The sequence below is a fragment of the Orbicella franksi genome, chromosome 12 (assembly GCF_964199315.1).
Source record: "Orbicella franksi chromosome 12, jaOrbFran1.1, whole genome shotgun sequence".
NCBI classification, from domain to species: domain Eukaryota; kingdom Metazoa; phylum Cnidaria; class Anthozoa; order Scleractinia; family Merulinidae; genus Orbicella; species Orbicella franksi.
Genome location: NC_138156.1, coordinates 22,194,434 through 22,216,482, shown reverse-complemented (window position 1 = coordinate 22,216,482; position 22,049 = coordinate 22,194,434). Strand labels below are relative to the sequence as shown.

The 22,049-nt window shown below is 42.7% G+C and overlaps 1 protein-coding gene across 3 annotated transcripts in view; it reads right to left on the bottom strand.

Moving 5' to 3' along the window:
* The window catches only part of LOC145464547 (uncharacterized), a 38,880-nt gene that overhangs the window by 5,224 nt on the left and 11,607 nt on the right, over nucleotides 1–22,049 (bottom strand). For all 3 annotated transcript variants that reach the window (XM_081448475.1, XM_081448476.1, XM_081448477.1), the window contains 25 exons: nucleotides 21,496–21,689; nucleotides 21,166–21,325; nucleotides 20,103–20,251; nucleotides 18,795–19,121; nucleotides 17,749–17,822; nucleotides 16,869–17,207; nucleotides 14,686–14,908; nucleotides 13,769–13,881; nucleotides 13,295–13,353; nucleotides 12,566–12,705; nucleotides 11,680–11,914; nucleotides 11,071–11,159; nucleotides 10,136–10,378; nucleotides 9,696–9,794; nucleotides 9,175–9,269; nucleotides 7,954–8,232; nucleotides 7,080–7,229; nucleotides 6,087–6,347; nucleotides 5,483–5,665; nucleotides 4,704–4,913; nucleotides 3,466–3,622; nucleotides 2,747–2,883; nucleotides 1,715–1,969; nucleotides 1,196–1,316; nucleotides 280–492 (listed from right to left, as the gene is read on the bottom strand). In XM_081448475.1, the coding sequence (XP_081304601.1) occupies nucleotides 280–492; nucleotides 1,196–1,316; nucleotides 1,715–1,969; nucleotides 2,747–2,883; nucleotides 3,466–3,622; nucleotides 4,704–4,913; nucleotides 5,483–5,665; nucleotides 6,087–6,347; nucleotides 7,080–7,229; nucleotides 7,954–8,232; nucleotides 9,175–9,269; nucleotides 9,696–9,794; nucleotides 10,136–10,378; nucleotides 11,071–11,159; nucleotides 11,680–11,914; nucleotides 12,566–12,705; nucleotides 13,295–13,353; nucleotides 13,769–13,881; nucleotides 14,686–14,908; nucleotides 16,869–17,207; nucleotides 17,749–17,822; nucleotides 18,795–19,121; nucleotides 20,103–20,251; nucleotides 21,166–21,325; nucleotides 21,496–21,689 (4,505 nt within the window). The remainder of the gene's footprint in view (nucleotides 1–279; nucleotides 493–1,195; nucleotides 1,317–1,714; nucleotides 1,970–2,746; nucleotides 2,884–3,465; nucleotides 3,623–4,703; nucleotides 4,914–5,482; nucleotides 5,666–6,086; nucleotides 6,348–7,079; nucleotides 7,230–7,953; nucleotides 8,233–9,174; nucleotides 9,270–9,695; nucleotides 9,795–10,135; nucleotides 10,379–11,070; nucleotides 11,160–11,679; nucleotides 11,915–12,565; nucleotides 12,706–13,294; nucleotides 13,354–13,768; nucleotides 13,882–14,685; nucleotides 14,909–16,868; nucleotides 17,208–17,748; nucleotides 17,823–18,794; nucleotides 19,122–20,102; nucleotides 20,252–21,165; nucleotides 21,326–21,495; nucleotides 21,690–22,049) is intronic.

Here is a 22,049-nt window from a genome sequence, read left to right as displayed (position 1 = left end):
ACAATGGTGTACTTAAATGTAATAAGAGTAACTTCTCCTTTTGTAGCTGTAAGTCCGACCGCCTAGATTGGAATGAACCCGAAGTATTCCCGACTATTATCAACCATGCAATCAGAAGACTACTAGCACACACGAACATTTCGATACGTCATATAACTTGTTAACCTTCCCCCCTAAAAAAACTGCGTTTTGTTTCTTCCTCTTTTGAGTGTACCGATATAAGTCAAATTTTCTGTTCCATCAAGACAAACTGATTCAAACGTCAAAAACAACACTAACCGTATGGTGGCAGATTGTGTTGCTTCTCCGGCTGCTCATGTGTAAGGGCTTTTGTTACCAGTAACTGCTTAGTGATGTTCTGTTCCTCCGGCGGGATGTTAATTATGGCATCTTTGTTATCGTGACGGGACGGCAGTGTGTCGCTGTTTGTACTGTTAATGCTGTCCATCATTTCATAATCGTTTTGAGCCCTGTTTGATCGCTTCTTGTTCCCTGGAGCCGGCAAATCAAACCAGGATACGTTAGAAAATACTGAAGAGCTGTACTCGACCTAGCCTGCATAGCGCGTGCCTGGACTGCGCGCGTGTTCTTTCTCAACACCTCGCTCTCTTTTAAGGCTTGGGCCAACTATAGCCTGCGTAGCAGGCGTATAAAGGGGAAGGGGTGGGGAGGAGGAAGAGAATTCGGTGGAAAAAAACGGAGGAGTGGGAGGGGGGAGGGGAAAAAGGAATTCCCACCCGAATTCCCACCCCCTCCCCTTTATACACCTGCTACGCAGGCTAGGCCAACTAAGGCTATGCTTGATTTAGCCAAGGGCAATTCAGCCGCTTATTTTTCATGTCGCGTTGCCCTCATTCTTACAGCTTTGGCATTCAATGTGAAGTGATTCTGTAAAATACTTTGATCCTTCGGAACACACCACCACCACCACCTCTCCCCCCCCCCCACCCCCCCTCACTCCACCCCCCTTCTCTATCTCTCTCCTCCACTCATGGAAGCTTCAGCTGAAAGGGCTCAGTATAGCCACGCCATGCGCATACATAGAAGAGTATTGTAGCCGCATGCATTCATTTTTAACGTTTCTCCCTCTCTGCCCCTGTTCAGTGTTTCACCCTGCTTCTACGCAAAGGTCCACAAACAACGCTATTAGGAATCCTACATGTGCTACTACTGGTGGAAAGCTAAACTCAAATACCTTTGCCTGGCAAATTAGTAGCGTGTTTAGCGTTCTGGATAGGAGAGGGTTTGGTTTTGGGAGTCGTTGAAGCAACACCCGAACTACCTTTCTCTCGACTTCGCTTTATGGCGTCCTGAATCTGACGAGGCAAAAACAGTTGGAATTCAATCCTATTTTCTATCCATGAGACACTTTTTGCTTGATTTCCAAAGGGCAATTTTACAGGCATTCATACGAAAGGTTGTTTCTTCCTCCTTAAATCACATTGAAGCGTAAGGTAACCACTACGTTGGCGAAAAAAAAAACATCAACCTTTATCTAATGTTTATAATTGCAAAGTTTACTTGACTTTTATAGAAAAACTCCTGGTAATACCTAGCAGAAGGTGACGGAGAGTATCGCTCTTGGTTTTTGCATAGGACTGTGACTCTCATTGGCGGTACACCACGTGATACACAAGTACCACGTGAACCGTTTAAGAAGTGGAACTGGCAGGACTCAGTTTGTCCTGCATTCGAAACATTTGTGTCCCCTTACCTGCTTGTTCAACAAGCAATGAAAGATGAATATCATCAGCCCTTGTAAAGAATTAGTAATGGCAAATAGATACTTGAAGGCGACTGTTGATGAACTGAAGCTCAGAAGTCCAAACAGCCACGTGATTCCAAGCAAAGGAAGAATGACCGCGGAGGCCTTGACTCCAGCTTTTACTTTCTCGATTTGCGTCTTGTTCTGTACGTGTCTTGTTCCCATCATTTGGCGAATCACCAGAATGAATACTACGATATTAATCTGCATGAAAGAAGAGTTTGTTGGTTTAACTGGTGAATTGAAAAAGAAAAGACCTACCAAGCGAGTGCACGTGGGGCCTTATTGTCAGCGTGTTCGCAAGCCATGCTTTTCCAATCTCGTCCCAGAGCCGCGCGTTTTCGGTCGACGAAATAAAAAACCACAACCAAAAATTTTGGTTCAGGTTTGATTGTGCGCGTGAGTGAAGTTCAATAACGGTTTTTGAACATGCGTAAAGAGAGTAACCGCTGTGAATTATGCTGGCTCAACTTCCGATTTCTTCACAAGTCTCGATTCCTTGAAGCTAATGAAAAGGATCGCATCCTCTGGGAACAAGATTGATGCTTTTCACAAACACAACTTAATGAAACGTTGTTCGCACTCCCTCTATCGGGACAGAATACTGAGTACTTTGAGTAATATAGTAAACCGATGCCAAGAAAAAGCTTCTTGGATCTTGTACATGAGTAAGAGGCCTAGGTTTGTGACTAGACCAGCACATGCAGTGTCGTTAAAAGATAAACCGCGTGAACGGTGCAGTAAACCAGGTCAAAGAAGTTTAGAGGTCGTTAAGTCCTTTATTTAAATGCAAGGAAAGTAGACTTAGAAAAGACTCCTTTTTTTATTAAGCCCGTCGAGCAAGAAGCAAAAACTAAATAATTAGTAACAAGCGCCTCATTGTTTTCTCTGTCTTTTATCTCTTGCTTCTAACTTGATGGGTAAAGGAAAAAGACTGCACAAGCTCGAAAATGTGTTGAGAGTAAGGCAAATACCACTGACCAAGATAATGAGTATTGCTGGCGCAATGAATGCCCAGACGAGTCCACTCGGGACATCAAGCCAACAACCTTCTAGCGAACCATACCCATCCGCTTGAGTAGCACTTAATGAAATGGCCACTATGATGACAGGGAAACCTAAAAAGCAACAACAGAAAGGACTTCTAGTTTCTACAGCGCGAATATTCTTTTCCCGACAACGGGCAAGTAAAACGCTTAGCTTTTTAAAATAGCCTGCAATGCTAACGCATTTTGATCAAGCGTGCGCCGAGCGCCATCTTGGATTCAAACTCGGATGAGGCTTGGGGAGAGACGAAAAGGCGTCCCGAATCTGCTTGATCGCGAGCTAATACCGCTAATTCGTGAACACACAGAAAACGCCTGCACTGGAGGCTATTTAAAATTAATAAAGGTAAATTGACCGCCGTTCACGGTTAGTTCTTCGTCGGAGTAAAAAAGTTAAACAAAAAGAGGGTTGTGGGTCGCTTGGCAATTAACTGACTTGAAAGACAAAGTTTTAGATGAAAAAGAGGGGAGGCTACAATCCGAGCTTAAAAAAAAAAACAAATAAATTACAAAGTCAAGGAAACGGAGAAAAAAAACATCAATCATAGAAGAAAATTTCGATCTTCCTTACTTTCTTGCGCCAGTTTGGTCATTTATTTTTAAATTAAACACAGGGTTTCCTAAAGGGAAACAACGAACGGTAAACTGGCTTACCCCAACCAAAAAGGTAGAAGTATTTGACTTTGTCTTCGGCTCCGCCTCCAAACACTTTCACAAGTAAGAAGTAGAGCAACACGCCTTCACACAGCATCCAACAAAACAGGGCCAACAAGAAGTAATGCAGTAAAGCTGCTAGCACCGTGCAGCCCACCTGACAAGCACATGAAAAGAAAATATAGAGTAGTCGGTTATACCCTCAGTCTGCACTTTATCCCCGGTGTGTAGTCTGCAGTCTGCGTTTTACACTGACCAACACTCTAGGGTACCTGGTGGTACTCAGTTCCAGTCTCCTTAGCGTTAAGTGTCCCGGAGTATCAACACTCCTTCCCTCCCTCACCCGCCTCCCTCACCCGCCTCCCTCACCCGCCCCCCTCTCCCCCCCACCCCGAGCGGTAAACCTATCCTATTGCAAGTGTAATATTTTTTCAGGTTGTCTTAACAGTTCTCTAGCAGCAATTTGCACACCTGCCTGGAGGGAGTGACCCTTTGAGAGGTAAGTGTCTTGCTCTTTTCCGAGTTGACTTTTGCCTCGGAGTCCTCGAGTCCTCGTGTGAAAGCACTCACATGAAAATATGTTTCACCTGCACTTTTATTTTCGTGCAAAACAAACTCATTTTCAAAAGAAAAGTTTTGCACGAGGAGCTCGTTCTGAAAAAACAGGCAAACGGCAACTCGAAGGTGGTCTATTCTAGTGCACTAGCCAAGAGGCCCCTCGCCTCCATTAGTAGGCGCGCATACGAACACCTGAAGGTAATTTGTACACTAAGATAACGTTGTGTGAGCTGTTATTTCTTCTTCTGCTATTACGCTGGTCCCTTACGCCATGCATTCCGCATTCTGATTGGGACACTTTCTGCAAAGTACGTTCCTCAGCCTTGCCAACAACAGAGGAGGGAGGGAGGAGGAGAGGGTAAGGGCGTGAAAGGGGCTACACGGATAGGGGTAGGGAAAGACACTTTCTTTCCTCCCCATTCCCCACTAAGGTATGAGGTAGCTTATAAGTAATTTCCAATGCGTGCATGAAAATCTAATGGAGGCCCAGTTGGAAAAATTAATGGTGCACGTGATATTAAGAACAGATTCTCCAGGATATCGCATACGAAAATTGTAAGTTTTTGAAATTAAAATTTACGGGATACGGGATAATTAGACCAAAAATTAACGGGATATGGGGTACTCATAACCCTCTCCGCCCCCACCCCCCCCCCCCTTCTAATGAAGTCTCATCATACCGTGTTGTCTCTCGCCGATCCCTCGGATATAACAAGTATGCAAGACACAGCCACTGCCGCACAGAGGTTCAGTAGAACTTTAGATCTTGGGCTCTTTACCGCTCTCCAGAAGAAAAGAGTGACAGCTATAGTAATGATCACAGCGAGGAGAGAAATGGAACAGCCCACTATTGAAATGATTTCCAAAGCTTTCTTGTCAGCTTCACCTATCTGGGAATTAAGAAAAAGAGATAGCTTCTCCAGCGTGGAAAGTACGTAGAAGGACAGTCTATTTCAATGGTTTCGTTTCTTAGTGGGAACAAAAATTTAGATAACAGTATTACGAGGGCTTAACGTGTTCACTTTCTATTTCCAAACGTAAACCAACTCTTCTGGGAGCGATGTCAGGGGAAAAGAAGAACTCAGGAACAAAATCTTTTATGTCTCTCGCTCCCCTAGTTTCCTCTGAAACCCTCTTCGATCTCTGCTTTATTCATTTTTCCTCAGCTCTGAAATATAGTGGTTCGAGCAGCCTGCGAGAAGCCCGCTCCCCTTCGTCACCAGACCGCTCTTGACTCGCTCCGTTCGCCCTAGACCACACCCGGCTAGCTCGCCCTAAAACCCAACCGGGAGCCTGTTCGCAGTTTTGGGATCACACGCGCGAACAGTGAAGCTACGAAAACGAGCCATTGAGTGAAGCGACCAATCTCCATATGCGCCGTTCGCGCGTGTAGTCTAAAACGTGCGCGTGCGTGTGTAATAATATTGCTCGAGAGGAAATGTGTACGAAATTCACTTACAGATGAGCCGTGCGGATCCATAAGTGAGGCAAAGGTGGTCAGGTGATTACATTCGCAAGTTGTCTTGTTGATGTCAGATTCGCTGGGCACCAGGCTGCAGCCGAGGGTCTCCCATATCAATGATTCTCCGGGTCGCCAGTAAACGCACAGTCCCTCAGGTGTTACTCCGACCGGAACATTCACCTTGAAAAGAACATTTCTTGTTCATTCCGGCCCAAACTCGATGGAGATATCAATTCTTCTTGCTAATTAACATATATTTCGCTTAAGTTAAGTTTTGAGAATTTGGACGTACATCAAGGCAGTAGACCCTTGATGAGTTTCGTCATTCCCATCAACACTCTATCCAAAAATGTTTGGAATTCTAGGAGAAGAAAACAAATGCTCATCACTATTCGGGTTCTGTGACACCGGCACTCTCGAAAATTCTGCAGAAACACGCTCCGCAGGAAGGAAAAAGTTAATAAACCTTACCAAATCTTGATTTACATTTCGTAATCTCATTCTCTTTCAAAGTAAAGATTCTGTTGTGTTCCAATAACTGGTAGGAAGATTTAAACAGAGTAACAGTTTCGAAAAATTAATAATGATTCAACTTCAATACCCTTTTGTTGAGAAGAACAATCTTGACTGGGTTGTTTAACACGGCTGGGGGCCTGGGATCAACTGTAGAAGACACTATTGTTGTATTGGCAGGAGGTGCAAGGTCGCTGTCTTCGTCATTTTCTTCGTTAAGCGTTAAAACGTCGTTTAACGTGAGATAAACCACGGTTATGACGCGAGAATCTTGAGATGCTGTGAAAGCTTCAGCTGGCAAGCGGATGGAACTTTGATTGTCCGTCACAGTCAAGCCTTCAACTCTTAACTGAAAAGCAAAAGAACAGAATTAACATATTGGATTTTTTGGCGCCATATGACGGATATCGTGGACTAGGAAAGAAGAGAAAGTTGTCTACAGTTCCACTAGGTAAGGCCAGTGACCTATGCAGCCGAAGCAACCAGGAGTATTTCTACTCTCCCTTGGATGGGATGCTAGTCCATCGCACCAGTGAATTTAACGCTGAAGGTAACGCCGGGAAGAGGAAAGACGACCCCACTCCGCCGACTAAGCACGTTATATTACAGCGTCCAGCAGCGTGAACGGGTTAACTGTTATCGTTATCTCTACCGCGTTATAATTATAACTTGATGCAACAGTGTAAATCATCAGTGTTTTCCCGAGCTGGCGGGCCACTAGGCGCATTATGTTTACTTTAACAAACAGATTCCATTTTGCCGTGCGTCTGTTCAATAATAGATCACAGATGACGTCAAAACGCGGTAAGAACAAAAAGGTCGCACACGAGGCGATAGCCGAGTGCGTCACTGATGTTCTTAACACATTTTGATGTCATCTGTGGTCTATTACTGAACAGACACACGGCAACATGGAATCTATTTGGTTTATCAGAAGCATATCTTCTGATTTTATACAACAAAGAAACAAAAACATGCTAGAGACTTCATCTATACGTCTAGCTATTCTCCAGTAGTCATAAGTAACAACCAGTCAAATGCGAGAATAATTAGACTTATTATATAACAAAGCTGTTCGTACCAGACTGCTTTCAAGTGCCCGGTCAATCCTCATAACGAGGTTCTTTGTTTGAACCACCTTTGAGACTGTCGATCCATTGTATGTGGCAGCTACTCCCAGACCATAATTATCAATTGCTTTGACCAAAAGTCGACTCTGACCTTGGACTAACTGCAAGTTAACCATGGCAATGATCAACATGCTATCAAATAGAAAAGAGCTTTGAAGAATTCTTTCAGTAACTGCACTTTCGCTGCGTTTTCTATCGAGTTTCAGCACAAGCCAGTTGCTGGCTGTGAGCAAACCTACTGGCCATCTAATTTGTCAAACAGGCACCTAGAAAGCTCTCGGAGAGTACACGGTTTCTTAGGTATCATGGTTAAACATTTTGTGTAGCCAAAATAGTTATTAAAACTGTTTTCGGAATTTTCTATGTTTAACTAGCCGCTATAGGTTTATAACGATTTGTTTCGTTGACTAGTTATAGAAACCTCGAACTTGCAGGAGAGATGCTTATATGAAGAAGGAATATCGAGCTTCGGTGCATTAAATAAACGCAATAATTTCTGCTTCCTGTGTTTATTTCGGTCCCGGGGGGAAATGGCTTCCACTTTAAGAGTAAACATTTGGCAAGGGCTACAAATTTGCCAATGTTGATGCGAAAAACAAATTACGCCTTGTAAACAATACTCAATGTCAAGCGAGAGTGAAAAACATACCCTATTTTCAGACCAAAATGGCCAAAGTCTATACATTTTTCAGACCAAAACTGTACAAAAACCATTCCCTTTGGGGCCGCATATACCTATATAGCCTATATAAGGGAGTAGCCCCCAGGATTTTGGTGCCCAAAAAGAAAACTCGACAAGCAGATATTATCTACAGTGATACTTACTTGATCGAGTTCTTGCCAAGTGATGCGATTTGTTGGTTCTAACAAATTACTGGACACTTCAGCGAAATTTTCCACATCTTCCTCGGTGCTCACGTTGCCTTGTTTAGTATTGAAGTCGGCCAGTGTAACGAGTATCTCCACGGCTATAACCAAGTCCCCGCCAAAGATCTCTGGTGGTCTTTGCGTGTTGTTTTCCACGGGCTGGGTGAAGCTCACGAGCTGTGAGAGGACTTGCTGGGCGGTGGTGTTTGACTGAAAACCTTGCGTAATTGCCTCGATCTTAAAATGAAAAGCCGAAAAATGGGAGTCTTTATGAAACAGGAAAAATGATATAGTAATCGAGATCTTTTGACCCAAAAGAAATGATGAAGTAATTTACATAAAATCCCGCTTGTGGTATCCAGCGCTGTTTTCCCGCCAAAATATGACGCGTCCTACAAGTTTCCAGCTGAAAACATGGCAGGATAAGTGCTCCAACCGGATGCCGCAAAAACATTTGCAATGTATCGTATCATTTAAAATTTCGCTTACATTTAACAAATAAAGATGCCTAAGCCGTGTATTACACTGTGATAAAACACGACGGGCATTTGAGAACACGAGGGAAATGTAGAAAACACGAGCAGCACGCGAGTGTTTTCTACATTTCTCGAGTGCTCTCAAATGTACGGAGTGTTTTACACAGGGTAATACACGGCCTAGGCTTCTTCATTTGCTTTATGATATAGAGGTAATGTGGCGAAAAACCATAAAACACGCTTTCTCTATGTTTTATACTCCGATAAAACATAGGTTTTTGACCAATCAGAGCGCGCCCAGGGTCCTATCTCTATTATAATATACTGTAATTTACCCCTTCTCCCTGCCCCCTACCAATAACTACGCATGATTTACGCAGCGAAACACTGTTCACAATATACTGCTTAAATTGAACCTTGTGTCCTCTCAGTTCTGTAATTGTTATCCACAATGGAGCGGTTTTCATTTGAGTGTGGAAAGTAATCATTACTTTGGTTTTGGTTTTACTATGGTTGGAGATTGGTTGAGTAGTCTAATTAGTATGTTATAGGTATGGCTTTGGTTCTACGACACTCAATTGATAACCGCTGTACTGCAATCTAATGCAGACTCGTCGACAAATACACTTTCAATTTGGGTCTTAAATGATGCGAAATACTTATCACCTTTAAGCCAACTGGAAGTATTGCAACAAATACTCACCGCGTCCCCAAGTGCGATAAATTCAGGTGAGCTACAGCTTACAAAGTTGGTTTCCTTCCACGTTACCTCCGCAGAACAATCACGCGAAGCGGTTCCTGCAAAGCATTTAAAACATTATACTCCGTTAAGATAACGAGTCCACTACGATGAAGTTTCTGTTCGTCTTTAAGGAGATAGGTCCCACGTTTTTGGTCAAACTTGTCACGCTATCTACGCTTTTTAGACAATTTTTCACTCTACGCAAGTTATTTAGGTGTACAACTGATTTAAAACTACCAGAAAAGATATTAATATAAAGAGCTTAGGTAACCAAAAGACTGAAACAATTTCCAAAAAGTATGACTTTGTTTTCATCGGTCCGGCAGAATTCAACAAAGCAATTATCTTGGAATACTAATCCCAAATAAAAATCTTGTGAATGTGAAGCCATTTTTTTTTTTGAACAAGTGTTAGCGAGCTTGCTGCATAGCGATTCCACGTATGTATAAAACATACGAGGCGCATGTTCTTGTTCGACTTACCGCTGGCTCCATTCGGACACGGTTTTACATCCGTTCCTCCAGCAGCCGTAGGTGACCAGAGCACGCCATCTAGCAGCTCCTCTGGACACTTTGGTGCCTCTGGGAAATATATCATTAAATGGTTAGTCATGCAATACTGCAGGTGAATATTGGCCTAAAATGGCGTACAGTTATCCGTCTTTAAAGGGGTGAAAGCTTCACTTGTCTAGTATTTCGCATCTTGTTCCTAGGCCGCGCTTACTAACAGACATGAAAGGCTCTGGGGACGAAAATGTGATATTTAGACCATATGGGTCCAAATCTGCATTCTTTTTTGTTCTTTTTCATTTTCAGTTAAAATGGTTCTTGTGTGCGTGTTCAGTAATACTTCCCCTTTCACTTAATTTAGCTTGTGAAAAGAAATTACAATATGACTTTCTTTCGTAATTAAATGACCTCACCTGGTTTGATAATGATCAACTCAGCCACCTCGCTCCTTGACAACACATTTTGTTGAAAGGACATCTCGCACACAAATTTCCTCACGTGACTCTCCCTTCCCCCAGGAATTTGCAGATTTGCTGCTGTGTAGTTCACTTCCTGATGACGTATTTCACTTCCTTTGTTCGTCACTTCCACTAGAAAGATGCTTGCTCCTTTCCTAAATCCGCTGACCACGCCACAGGTAAACGTTGCTTCGTCACCTTTAGCAAAATTTTAATGACAATTAACAATTGACTTTCAGCTTATTGTTTTACAATGCCACCGATTTTGTACCCTCTCTCGTTGCGCTATAACTATCAGACTTTTCGTCTAATTCTTTGCCTTGGAGGAGGGGGGGGGACGGGGAGGAGGATGACGGGGAGGATGGGGAGGAGGACGAGAACGAGGACGACGAGGACGACGAGGACGAGGACGAGGACGACGAGGACGAGGACGACGAGGACGAGGAGGACGAGGACGAGGAGGACGAGGACGAGGAGGACGAGGACGAGGAGGACGAGGACGAGGAGGACGAGGACGAGGAGGACGAGGACGAGGAGGACGAGGACGAGGAGGACGAGGACGAGGAGGACGAGGACGAGGAGGACGAGGACGAGGAGGACGAGGACGAGGAGGACGAGGACGAGGAGGACGAGGAGGACGAGGAGGACGAGGACGAGGACGAGGACGAGGACGAGGACGAGGACGAGGACGACGAGGACGACGAGGACGACGAGGACGACGAGGACGACGAGGACGACGAGGACGACGAGGAGAAGGACGAGGAGAAGGACGAGGAGGAGGAGGAGGATGAAGTCTATTTAATATTAATATGCATGATGTGTGTGATTCATGCATCAAACAGACTGCTGTACCACAAAACCAAAGTTTGTAACGAGAGTTTGAGACTTACCCACTCGCTTGGTGACGGATCGAGGTTTGATTTCAAGGACAGGGACTACTCCGATAAATATGCTTGCTGTGCTGTTCTGATTTCCTTTACTAAAACAAACGTTTACAAAGCAAAATAAGAACGTGAGAGCTACTGACCTAACTAGGAAATGGAAATTCTTTTTACTCTTACAGGTTTTTCCGCTAAAATATCAAAGACGAGAGACATTGTTTCACCACATTCCAAACACTAAAACGAGCTACAATTTGAGACAAAAATCTTGGAAATTACGTTCTTTTTCTAAAGAGTAACACCTCGATGATTGCATTTCTCACCTTCCTCTATTTTCAATGTTGTGTATTGGAAAAAAGTGATCACTCCTAGTTTGCAACATTGTTTGAGGGAGAAACAGGCAATATACTTGAGAAATCTGTTCGAAATCGACAAATATTGTTGGAAAGATGTGTCACCGAGACGTTTTCATTCGATCTAGTTAAGACGTCCCAGGGACTTTTGTCTCGAACTGTAGTTAGAATTACAGCGCGTGCGTCGCGAAGCACTGTAATGAAATTTAAGGGGTTTGGAAATGTGATGAACCACTCTCGATTTTGAAAACTTCTGTTAGCGTACTTTGCTTGACAGATATAGGCGCCCTCGTCTTCCGCCATCACGTCTCTCACGCTCAATTGTGAACGACGAACTCGCGTCTCGACTTTTGTGCGGTGGCTCAGACCAATCTCTTTACCCGCTTTAAACCACGTGATGTTCAGGTCGTCCGGCCCACCAATCACAGTGCAGCTTATAACAAATTTTCCACCAACGTTCAGAAGTAAACGGGATGCATTCAGAATGACGCCTTGAATTTCTAAAGAGAAAGAGATGCGCTTGTAAGAAGGGTTGATCATGCCTAAAAACAGTAAACAATCTACGACAAGGCTGGATTTAAGGGGTGAACCATTTGACTTTTGAGGGTGACGGGGTGATTTGATATAGGCATGATTTTTTTTAACCTACTCATGCACAGTGGGAATTTTTTCTGAGGTTTTGTGTATGCTTGATATTTCTTTTTCTGTGCAACATGCATTTCTTCGACACACTGAATGTGCGAGAAATTATTTTTCGGCAGTGGTCGTGTGTGCACGATTGTTTTCTTTTTGGTACAAATGTGCTTGTAGGATATTTTTTCAAAATCAACCCCGCCCCCCGCCCCCCTTCCCCACTACATCTGTCCAAAAATGTAAAGTTTTACCCCATGTTACAGGGTATATGCACTGTAGGACCAAAAGACACGCTCACATATCCCCAGCGAGTAGACTCTTTCTGACAAAATATAGCGTACGTGTTCGTTGAATAAAGATGATGATAATGATAATGATGATGATGATGACGATGATGATGATGATGAAGATGATTGAAAATCCTGTTACGATATGTAACAGTAGTATAGCTAAGTGCGTGACCACTATAAATAAGATTTACATTTTTTTTTACATATGTATCGTCGCTGCAACATTACCTGGCTCCCTTCGTATTGCTGTTACATTTCGATCCAAAGAGAAGTTGCCCAGATTATCCATCGAGGACACTACTTGGAGGACAACACTCATATTGGGGCTTGCCGTTTCTAACTGAATTTCTGCTTGAACACTCCCAGACCTGAGAAATTTAAACATGGCACTGTCTTAGGCGGTCATGGTTTTGGCTAGTTACTCAGGCAATTTGTCTCTTACACAGGAAATATTGCGTGACGGTCACACCAAAAGAACGTCTTATGAGCACTAGACTGGTGCTCTAACGATTTTTGCAAAGTAAGACGTAATTTACTCAGGTTTTGCATTCGCAGAGCTTTGTGAAAACAACTAATTGGTTAAACTGAGTCGCGTTTCGAAGCTGCTCTTGGTCAAGACCTTTTACTGTTTACTCAAATCTACCGTGAGTTGCTCACTTTTCCTTCACATGCTATCTGTAAAATGTTTTTCTGTACGCTAGCCTCCCGTCACATGTTTTCTCGCGCTTGCCGTCCGTTACACATTTCCCGCGCTTGTCACACGTTACATGTTTTCCCAGCTTACGTCACATTTTTGCTTTAAATTCTGATTGGTTTATGTCACTAGATGCCGCTGCAGTGATTGGCTCTCTTCAACAAACGCAATTTCTGGATATTGACACAACATATTTTGACTATGTAATTTGTTTGAATACTCATATAAAGCAACTATTCTATGGAGTTTTAACCACTGATTACCTGAAAGAAAGCACCGCAGCGTTCTTATACCACGGCAACTTCCCATACAAGATTGAAATCTGTGAAAAAAAAAAAAGCAACATTACGTCGTCATCTTGCTTCAAATGTCCATAGACATTGCAGGTCTCTTTTTTCTCCGCCATTTTTAAAACGCTTACAACATGGTCTGTGATAACGTTAATATAGTTAAATAGGTAAAAATAGGTGAATAGGTTGGAAATAGGTAATTAAATTTACGTTTAAATCCAAACTGAAAGATGAAAAATTAACCGTGGTGGTTTCCCATTCGATATAACCCAAGAATTTGTGAAGATCTTTGTACCTTTCTTTAAACGTCTTCTTCCAGCAGACGTTATGGCTTATCCGAAATTTCGTTACCACAAATATATTATCATCTTAACATTTCTACACCTTAGTTTCTTATACTATTTCTTAAACTCAATACAATACAAGAAAAAAAAAACGATAACTAACCTCTCTTGTTATATCTGTTTGTAAAGCTTTGAATTCACTTGTAGATTTATCTCTGAGCTTATCGCTAAAGTTTTCACTCACGATTCTCAGCAACAAAATGTAATAAGAATCCTCTGATGAAAGGAACGAGAAAACATTACAAGGAGGTTATTTTTTATTGCAAAATCCACACGATAAGGATATAACAGGTCTCCTTCTAACTTAATGTTGGTCTGTGTTATACTTTTATCATGTCATATCTCTACACTCCCTATAAGGGAGCGCTCATAAGTCTCAAAACATCTTAGCAGTTTAAAGCTCAGAGATTTGCGCGTCAAGGAATTTCTAATGTTTTCAATGCGTAACTAAGACAGTAGTGATTATTTAGTCAAGTAATATAAACCGTAGCTGCTGAGTATTTTCCCTCTCACAGAAAGAAAGTCAGAGAAAGAGACAAAAATAACGTGACTGTATCAGAGATGACGATAGCTGGAGAAAGACGAATGTGACGAAGCTACACCATACGAATGCGTGCAATGGTTGCACAAGATGCAAGAAATAATTTCACTTCTGCAGCATTTCACACGTAACAGTAGCGGGTGTACAGACTTTACGATAGGCCATTTTACAGTTGTGTACTTAGTTACTTGGCCTATGAATGTAAGTGAGGCTGGAGGTGACCTTGTTTTAACACAGACCTCTCTGCTTCTCTCATTAATTGCCAACTGTTTAGCATAAGAACAACTTGATTTACACAACAAAAGCAGTGAGGTCTGTATCAAAACAAGGTCACCTCCAGCCTCGCTGCCATTCAGAGGCTAGGCCACTGAGCAAGCAACTGTAAAATGGTCTCTTCAGGCATTTTTGCACGCAATATTGCACATGTCTGAACATTTGACAAATCAACACAATTTATCACCGATTTGCTCCCAACTTACTCGAATCCAGAGTAGTCACCGATAAGGTCTGACTGGTGGGTCCCAGTCCTGCATTGTTATAACCTTGCACTGCCACGTTGTACTGGGTCCAAGGCTTCAGTCCTGCCACGACGCCTCGGGATACACCGCTCACGGCGACCTGGACGCGAATGACGTCATTTGGTATAACAAGACGTGCAATCTCCTCGAATTGAAATATCGTAGGACCACTCCAGGCGTAGATCTGAAAATAAACTACTTTTTTAAGTGTCTCAAAAGAGTGTCTCTGGGGAACATATCCCACCAGTGTAACCCGCAGGTTCAATTTCGGCCCACTGCCATATGTGAGTTGAGTTTGTTATTGGTTCTTGCCTTGATGCGAGAGTATTTTCTCTAGGTAGTCCGGTTTTCCCCCCTCCACAAAAACCAACATCTCCGAATTCCAATTCGATCAGGATTGAGGGCTTCCTCTCTCTATGTAATTATTTACTTATTCATTCACTCACTCACTCACCCACTCACTCTCTCAATAGAGGAGCATTAATCCCAGTAGAAGAGCGAAAATGTTTAGTATGCAAAGAAAATTGCATAGAACATGAACAGCATTTCTTGATGTATTGTCGGGGGTATACCACATTAAGACGTGAGTTGAACTCACATGTTTCAAACGCTGATACCCATTACCCCAGTTTAAGCGATAACAAGAAAACGAAATATTTACTTAGAACAGAAAACACGGTTACATCTAACATAATAGGTAAATATATCCATTTAATGTTTCAAAAAGAGGTTCTCAATTCACAAAAGTAATTAGCACTATGAGTTTCCCAATTTATTGTATACAGATATCGTAAATATTATTTCGTATTGTTATTAGTTAACGTTGAAACCTTTATTGTAACTAGACCAATACCTCCCTTTGGATAGTAAGGCGCAATAAAGATACACAATTACTATTATTATTACTATTACTATCACTATCACTATCACTATCACTATCACTATCACTATCACTATCACTATTACTATTACTATTACTATTACTATTACTATTACTATTACTATTACTATTACTATTACTATTACTATTACTATTACTATTACTATTACTATTACTATTACTATTACTATTACTATTACTATTACTCACTTACTCACTCACTCATTCACTCACTCACTCACTCACTCATTCCCTCATTCACTCACTCATTCATTCATTCATTCATTCATTCATTTATTCATTGACTCATTAGTTACGTATTTGCTCGATTGAGCGCCGCTACATTTTTGGTGTTTCGGTTGTGGCGTTTCGTCGGGGGCGTCGTTTACTTGAAGGTACGCTCTTTACAAAAATCGCAACATTTGTTAATGGTAACAAGCAAATGTACATAACAAAATATGGGCGCTTTGAACTGAAAAACATTGTAATCCTTGAGGATAAATTTCCGAAGCTGAGTTAGACTGATTTGTACAATACTAGTTTTTCTTTTTTAGTTGATTCCTGGGGTTCCTGGGGCAATTCAGTCTGATAAAGCTTCGATAGAGCGCCACACTGTTGTGAACGGACGTGACCCTTATTCGCGGCCTCGCTTGAGCTGCGAAGAAAATGGCACGCGGGGAACCAGTTACAAAGAGAATTCTTGATACGATTAGAGCAATTCTCAACTGAGTGTCGGAAAATCAAAACCCAGGTAATCACTCGAATCAATCGCAATGGACACTTGCAATCCAGTGAGCCAATCAAAACTCAAAGCATAAACGTGTACACGTCGACACAAAGCGCGGGAAAACGTGCGCGTGCAGTGATGCGAGTTTCAGTTTTACGTTTGATTAGAAAGTAGCGCCAGATTCTTTTAACCAATCGCTAAACATAGTGAAGGAAGAGAAAACTACTCAATAGCTAAAAGTTACTGAAAGATTTAAAACTCGACGTTTCGGGGTCCGGCACCATGACACCACTACAAAGATATAAAAAAAAGCGCGACTATTTAAGTAGGCTAGACTGAAAATTAACCTGGTGAAGATCAACATACTAATTAGATGGCCAACCGAGCACTTGAGCGCAAATTGAGTCAGTTTGCACGTTCGTTTCTGGTTTGAGACTCCGAAACGTCGAGTGTCGAATCTTTCAGTACTTTTTGCATGTCTTTGCATTGGCAAATCTCTTTTGATCAAAAGCTAGAAGAAGTGATTTTATATCATACCCAATAACCATCTACGGTCCTCGGGGGCGCCACGTCAAAAGGAGTCCATTCCACCTCAAACGAACTTGAGTTCACACGCAAAATAATCAATTCAGTGGGAGGTTCCGGTGGGGGTCTCTGGCCAGACAGTGCAAAAATAGAAGGGCTTGTCGGTCCAGGCCCCTCGCTGTTCTCCGTTCGAATAGCAACCTCGTACAGAGTGTTCGGTTCCAGACGTAATACAAACCGGGATGTTGAAGCACAATCGTTAATGGTTATGTTGAGCCAGGATGCGTTTGCAGTGCGATAAAACAATCTGTAAACGCACTTTGCGGCGTTCCAATCTAAGGAGTCAAGAGCCTGGGGAAAGGAAGTGAAAGTTCCCTTTTTTTCATTCCCGTACAAGCAAATTTGATAAAAGTACTTACATAAATTTTCAAGTATATCAAATAAACCGGAGGAATTTGAAAACGCCGGCTTTGTGGTGTGGACGAAAAACCTTTTAGAAAACGGAACTTTTCGAAAACGATGACGTCACGATAATCATGTGATTTCATTGGTCGAGTATTCCTCAAACACAAATCCAAAATGACCGGTGATTGTTGTATTTTCAAATTTCTCCGACGTAGTGTACACGGAAAACATTTGATCCGTTTTCAGAGTGAAAACAGCGTTTTCAAATTTCTCCGGCGTAGTGTGGACGGAACCTGAGTTTCAGAACAATTTGTTCTCTGACAGACTTCTTGAAATATTTCGCTTCAAACTCAAAGAAACGTCCAAAAATTTCAAGGTGATAAAAACAGGAAGTGACGTCCAGTTCCGCTGTGTGGCACATGGTGGGCAACCTCGTTCCCAGGGCCCTCTCTCTTCCCCTGAGAACGAGGTTGATGATTGGACTAACCTTCCAAGTGACGTTTAACCATCCGTCAAAAGGTAAAGGAGAACCAGCTAATTTCTTTGGATACAACGAAGGCCCTAAAACAAAGACAAATAACAAACATTTACAAGCTGGTCATTCATTATTTGCGTCGATTTCACCTCCTCTGATTAATTCGAAAAAACGTCTTAAAATCACGGTGAAAAAGACCGAGGCTCAATGCCAAAATTTCTGCATTTGGTCTTCTTTTGTTTGTATCACGTCTTTTGTGGAAATTACCAGACAAAGCGATCATGCAGAAATTATAGGCTCGGGGTCATAACTCGCAGGTTATCTGGGAGTCTACCGGATACAGAGCGAATCTCCCGGTCTCCCGTACGGATCATCAAATCTCCCGGATACGAAGGAAAGCTCTTGAGTGCGCCTTTCACACTCACTTCACCCCTGAATTTTGGTGGTTTGGGGCGGGGGGGAGGGGGCAAAATGTTTGGGAATTTGACATATTCTTGTAGTTGTATAGGCGAATTCTACTTTTATCACCTTTTGTAAGAGTTGAGAAGGTGAAATTGGTGATCTCCCGGATTTCGATTTGGTTACGTCATGGCCTATAAAACTTCGTAGGGGATGACTGGTTAGTTTCATCTTATCTGGTGGGTGGGGCCAGGGGGGACTTATGAACTCGGAGCGTTACTTATAACCCGTTACCCGTTAGTAGGCCACTCCGTTTTGATTCGAACTCTGCAGTCAAATTCTGCTAATAGCAGACACTGAGACACAGAGAGTAACCGTACAAAGCGCGCGAGTGCAAGTGAAAAGGGTTTCCACAACTGCACTTTCAATTTCATACATTGGCTATTCAACTGAAGTAAGAGGGGAGAGAGTTTACACTCGTAGGGAGGGGGGTCACTGGAAGTTTATTTTGCTCCCAGACACGTTACCCCATAATCCGTGTAATCCGAGAAGCAACGTGGACAAAACTTGTTCTTTTGGCGGCATGAAATGACCGAAGCAACGGGTCCGTGCTTGTAAACGGTATTGTACGGTGTCTTGTTTGATACTACGTTACTTACTTGCACTGTTAGTGACACATGTAGCTTGCGTGGGCAACAGCGCGGGCAGTCCAACACCAACTTGGTTTTTAGCGCGGATGCGAAAATAGAACTGATTGTGAGGCTGCAGGTTTTTCACCACGTAGGAGCGAGCAGAACCACTTGAAATCTCGGCCAGCTTAGAATACGAAGAGGTAGGCAATGAACTTGACACTTGCTTGTAGGCCACATCAATAATGAAACCAACTGGAGGAAGAAGATCCCGACGAAGGGTAACATTCCAAGATAGGGTTGTGGAAAAGTTCTCACAGCTGGTTGTATTCACGGCAAAGGGAGGAAGCGGTGCTCCTGGAAATCAAAAATATAGGCAGGCAAAGCGTGTTAACAGTCTTGATTTGGGAAGGTAGAATATTCTCGATTAAATTCTGGAAGCGTCGATGCTAGGCGTTCATTTGAGAAGGGCATTCACTCGGTGCCTGGAATTTATTAAACACGGGTATGTTTTCATCATTTTTACAGTGCCAAATATAGAAGATAGTACTGACATGGGCACCCGAAGGAAAACGCGAAAGAGGACGGCTAAGAGAGACGACGTGGTAAAGAACGGTGAACAAGGAGAGATAGCATCTCGGATTCAAGACATGGAGGGAGGCAGAGGTGGCGGCAAAAGACCGAACTGCTTGGAGGAGACGCATTGATGGTCCCATTCTCCACGAGGAGGGAAGGGAAAGATGATGATGACGTTTTCATCATTTTTACGGTGCCAAATACGAAAGCAAAAACGACATCAAAGCAAGAACAAAAAAATATACTTTTTCACTACTTTCTGAAAATAAAACATCTAAAGAAATTGGTACTCTGTGGATTTTAGAGCGCGGTAGTGACATTACACAAACTTTCTTAAGTTGTCATACATTCCTTTTTTTTACAATAAATAAAAAAAAGAACTTGTCCGTTAAACTGAAACAAACTCACCAAACTATACCTAAACTAAACTAATTTGGAATGCTAAACTAAAATTATTATTGACACAAGATTCTTCACTATCAGGTCACATACAACCTTAGACCAGTAATCAGAAAGATCTATACAACGAAGCTTGTAACTAGAAGAAGGTGCGGAAGAAGTCATGCGGTTTGGTCCTGCAAACAATTGGCTGAGTAAAGAATACCCTTAATTTGATTCGTCAGAATACGATGTATAGGGACCAATCTCTGTTTGGCAAACACGCAGGTGGAATTTTGCATTACTTTCAAAAGTGACCGGAAAATCACGCTGTTGTGTGACATACACGCTGTTGTGGGACAAACACGCTGTTGCGTGACATACCTGTGACGACCAAAAGCGACACCACATAATGTTCACTGACTTTGTTCTTGACGACACACTGGAAGAGGCCAAAGTCTTCCAACTGCAGACTGCTGAGAGTCAGTACTCCAGTTGATGGCTCAGCAGACCATCTGTTAGCAAACTTTGAACTGAAAATGTAGCTGTCAGTGAGTCTCTACTCAAAACTGAATTGTACGGTTCCCGGAAATATCCATTCCCCCCTCCATAGAAGGGACTGAAATTTCCTAGCGTGGGGGGGGGGGGGGTGTAAGACCAAAAACTGTCAAGAAATGTATGAAGCCTAATTGGAATTTCCAGAGGGGTGGGGGGGGGGGGTCTTAGAAAAAAAATCCTTTCCATGGGGGGCGGGTATATATATTTTGTGGAACTACAGATTAAACGTGATAGTACAAGGGTCAGTAAGTTTTCTGGAACTATAATCAAATTTGACACGACTGGAAATTGGTATTTTAATAACGGGCCTAAAACTGTAGCATTGTAAAATATAAACAAACAAATATCCTGATTTCCTATTTCAAGGATAATTCAGTTTAGGGCGATGAATACGTGAAAGGCAATGGCAACAAGACTAAAACAAAGAAGTCTGATTCTACAACACAGCCACAGACCACAAACTGAAAGCGGTCTGGTTACCTTTAACTGTCTAAAATATTAATTCCGTTACAGGCAGATTTTCAAGAACTGAGAGGAAATGACATCCCTGCAAAATTCTGTCCCAGAGTCTCTTAACCTTCGACTGCAACTGAACTATGTCCGAACAGAATATTCTCATAAAATTTGTGTTAAACGAGTTAAACAGATTATCAGCACACACGAGCAGAGGTGTCACTTGAATTCGTTTTTGACACCAGTAAATATTTACTGAATCAGCGATATCCTTAGCACCACCTTCCTAGTAGTCTCTTTCGCAGCTGTTATTAGGGTCGTCACGCAACGGTTCTCCCTACTAACGGCGTTAGTGGCGAGAAGTGGTTTGACGACCCTAGTAACGGCTGCGAAAGAGACTACCCTTCTTAGTTGTTTAAACTCCCTTTTATTCTACCTGGACTGAAGTTTCACTCCGTTGTAATACCATGTCCGACTATTTATTTCACCACCAGTTGTGTTACAGGGAAGTGTCACGCTCTCGCCATGCTTCCCAGACTTGATCTCGATGAAGTCATAATTTGCATGTTCCCTGCTGTACAGCGGTAATACTCTGTCTGTGGATTACAACATGCGATGCCAATCAGCCAATCAGTCAATCAGTCAATTTATTACCAATACAACTGCAAATTCTGCCTCCTTAACTGTGATTTGTTTTCTCCGCATGTCTCGCTCTAAGGGGAAATAAGCTCTTAATCACTGTTGGTTTCACAAGATATGTTCATACCTAAGACTTTGACAGTAAAACTGGTTTCCACTTTGAGACCTCCACTAACTGCCACACACTTATAAGATCCATCATGTGTACGTGAGCTCAGCGATCCTAGTCGCAGGGTTCGGTTGAACAATTTATGTTGAAAGCTATTCCCTAAATCAGTTATCAGTATGTTGTTCCTGTACCAAAGAATTTCTGGTGTAGGCCTAGAGAAAGAAAGATACCAATATAAAGTTCAGTAAAAGGAAAATGCAGAAGGGAGGAAACAAGGAAGGCAGGGAGGGAGGGAGGGAAAGAAGGGAGGGAGGGAGGGAAGGAAGGGAGGGAGGGAAGGAAGGGAGGGAGGGAGAGAGGGAGGGAAGGAGGAATGAGGGAAGGAAGAAATGAAGAAAAGAAGGGACGGAGGGAGTAAGGATGGGAGAAAGGTAGAGATGAATGGAGAGTGGGCGGGAGAGAGAGAGAGGGAGGGAGGAGGGGAGGAAGGAAGTAAGGAAGGGATGAAGGAAGAAAGTGCGAGAAGGAGGAAGAGAGGGAGGAAGAATGAAGGGAGAGAAGGAGGGAGAGAG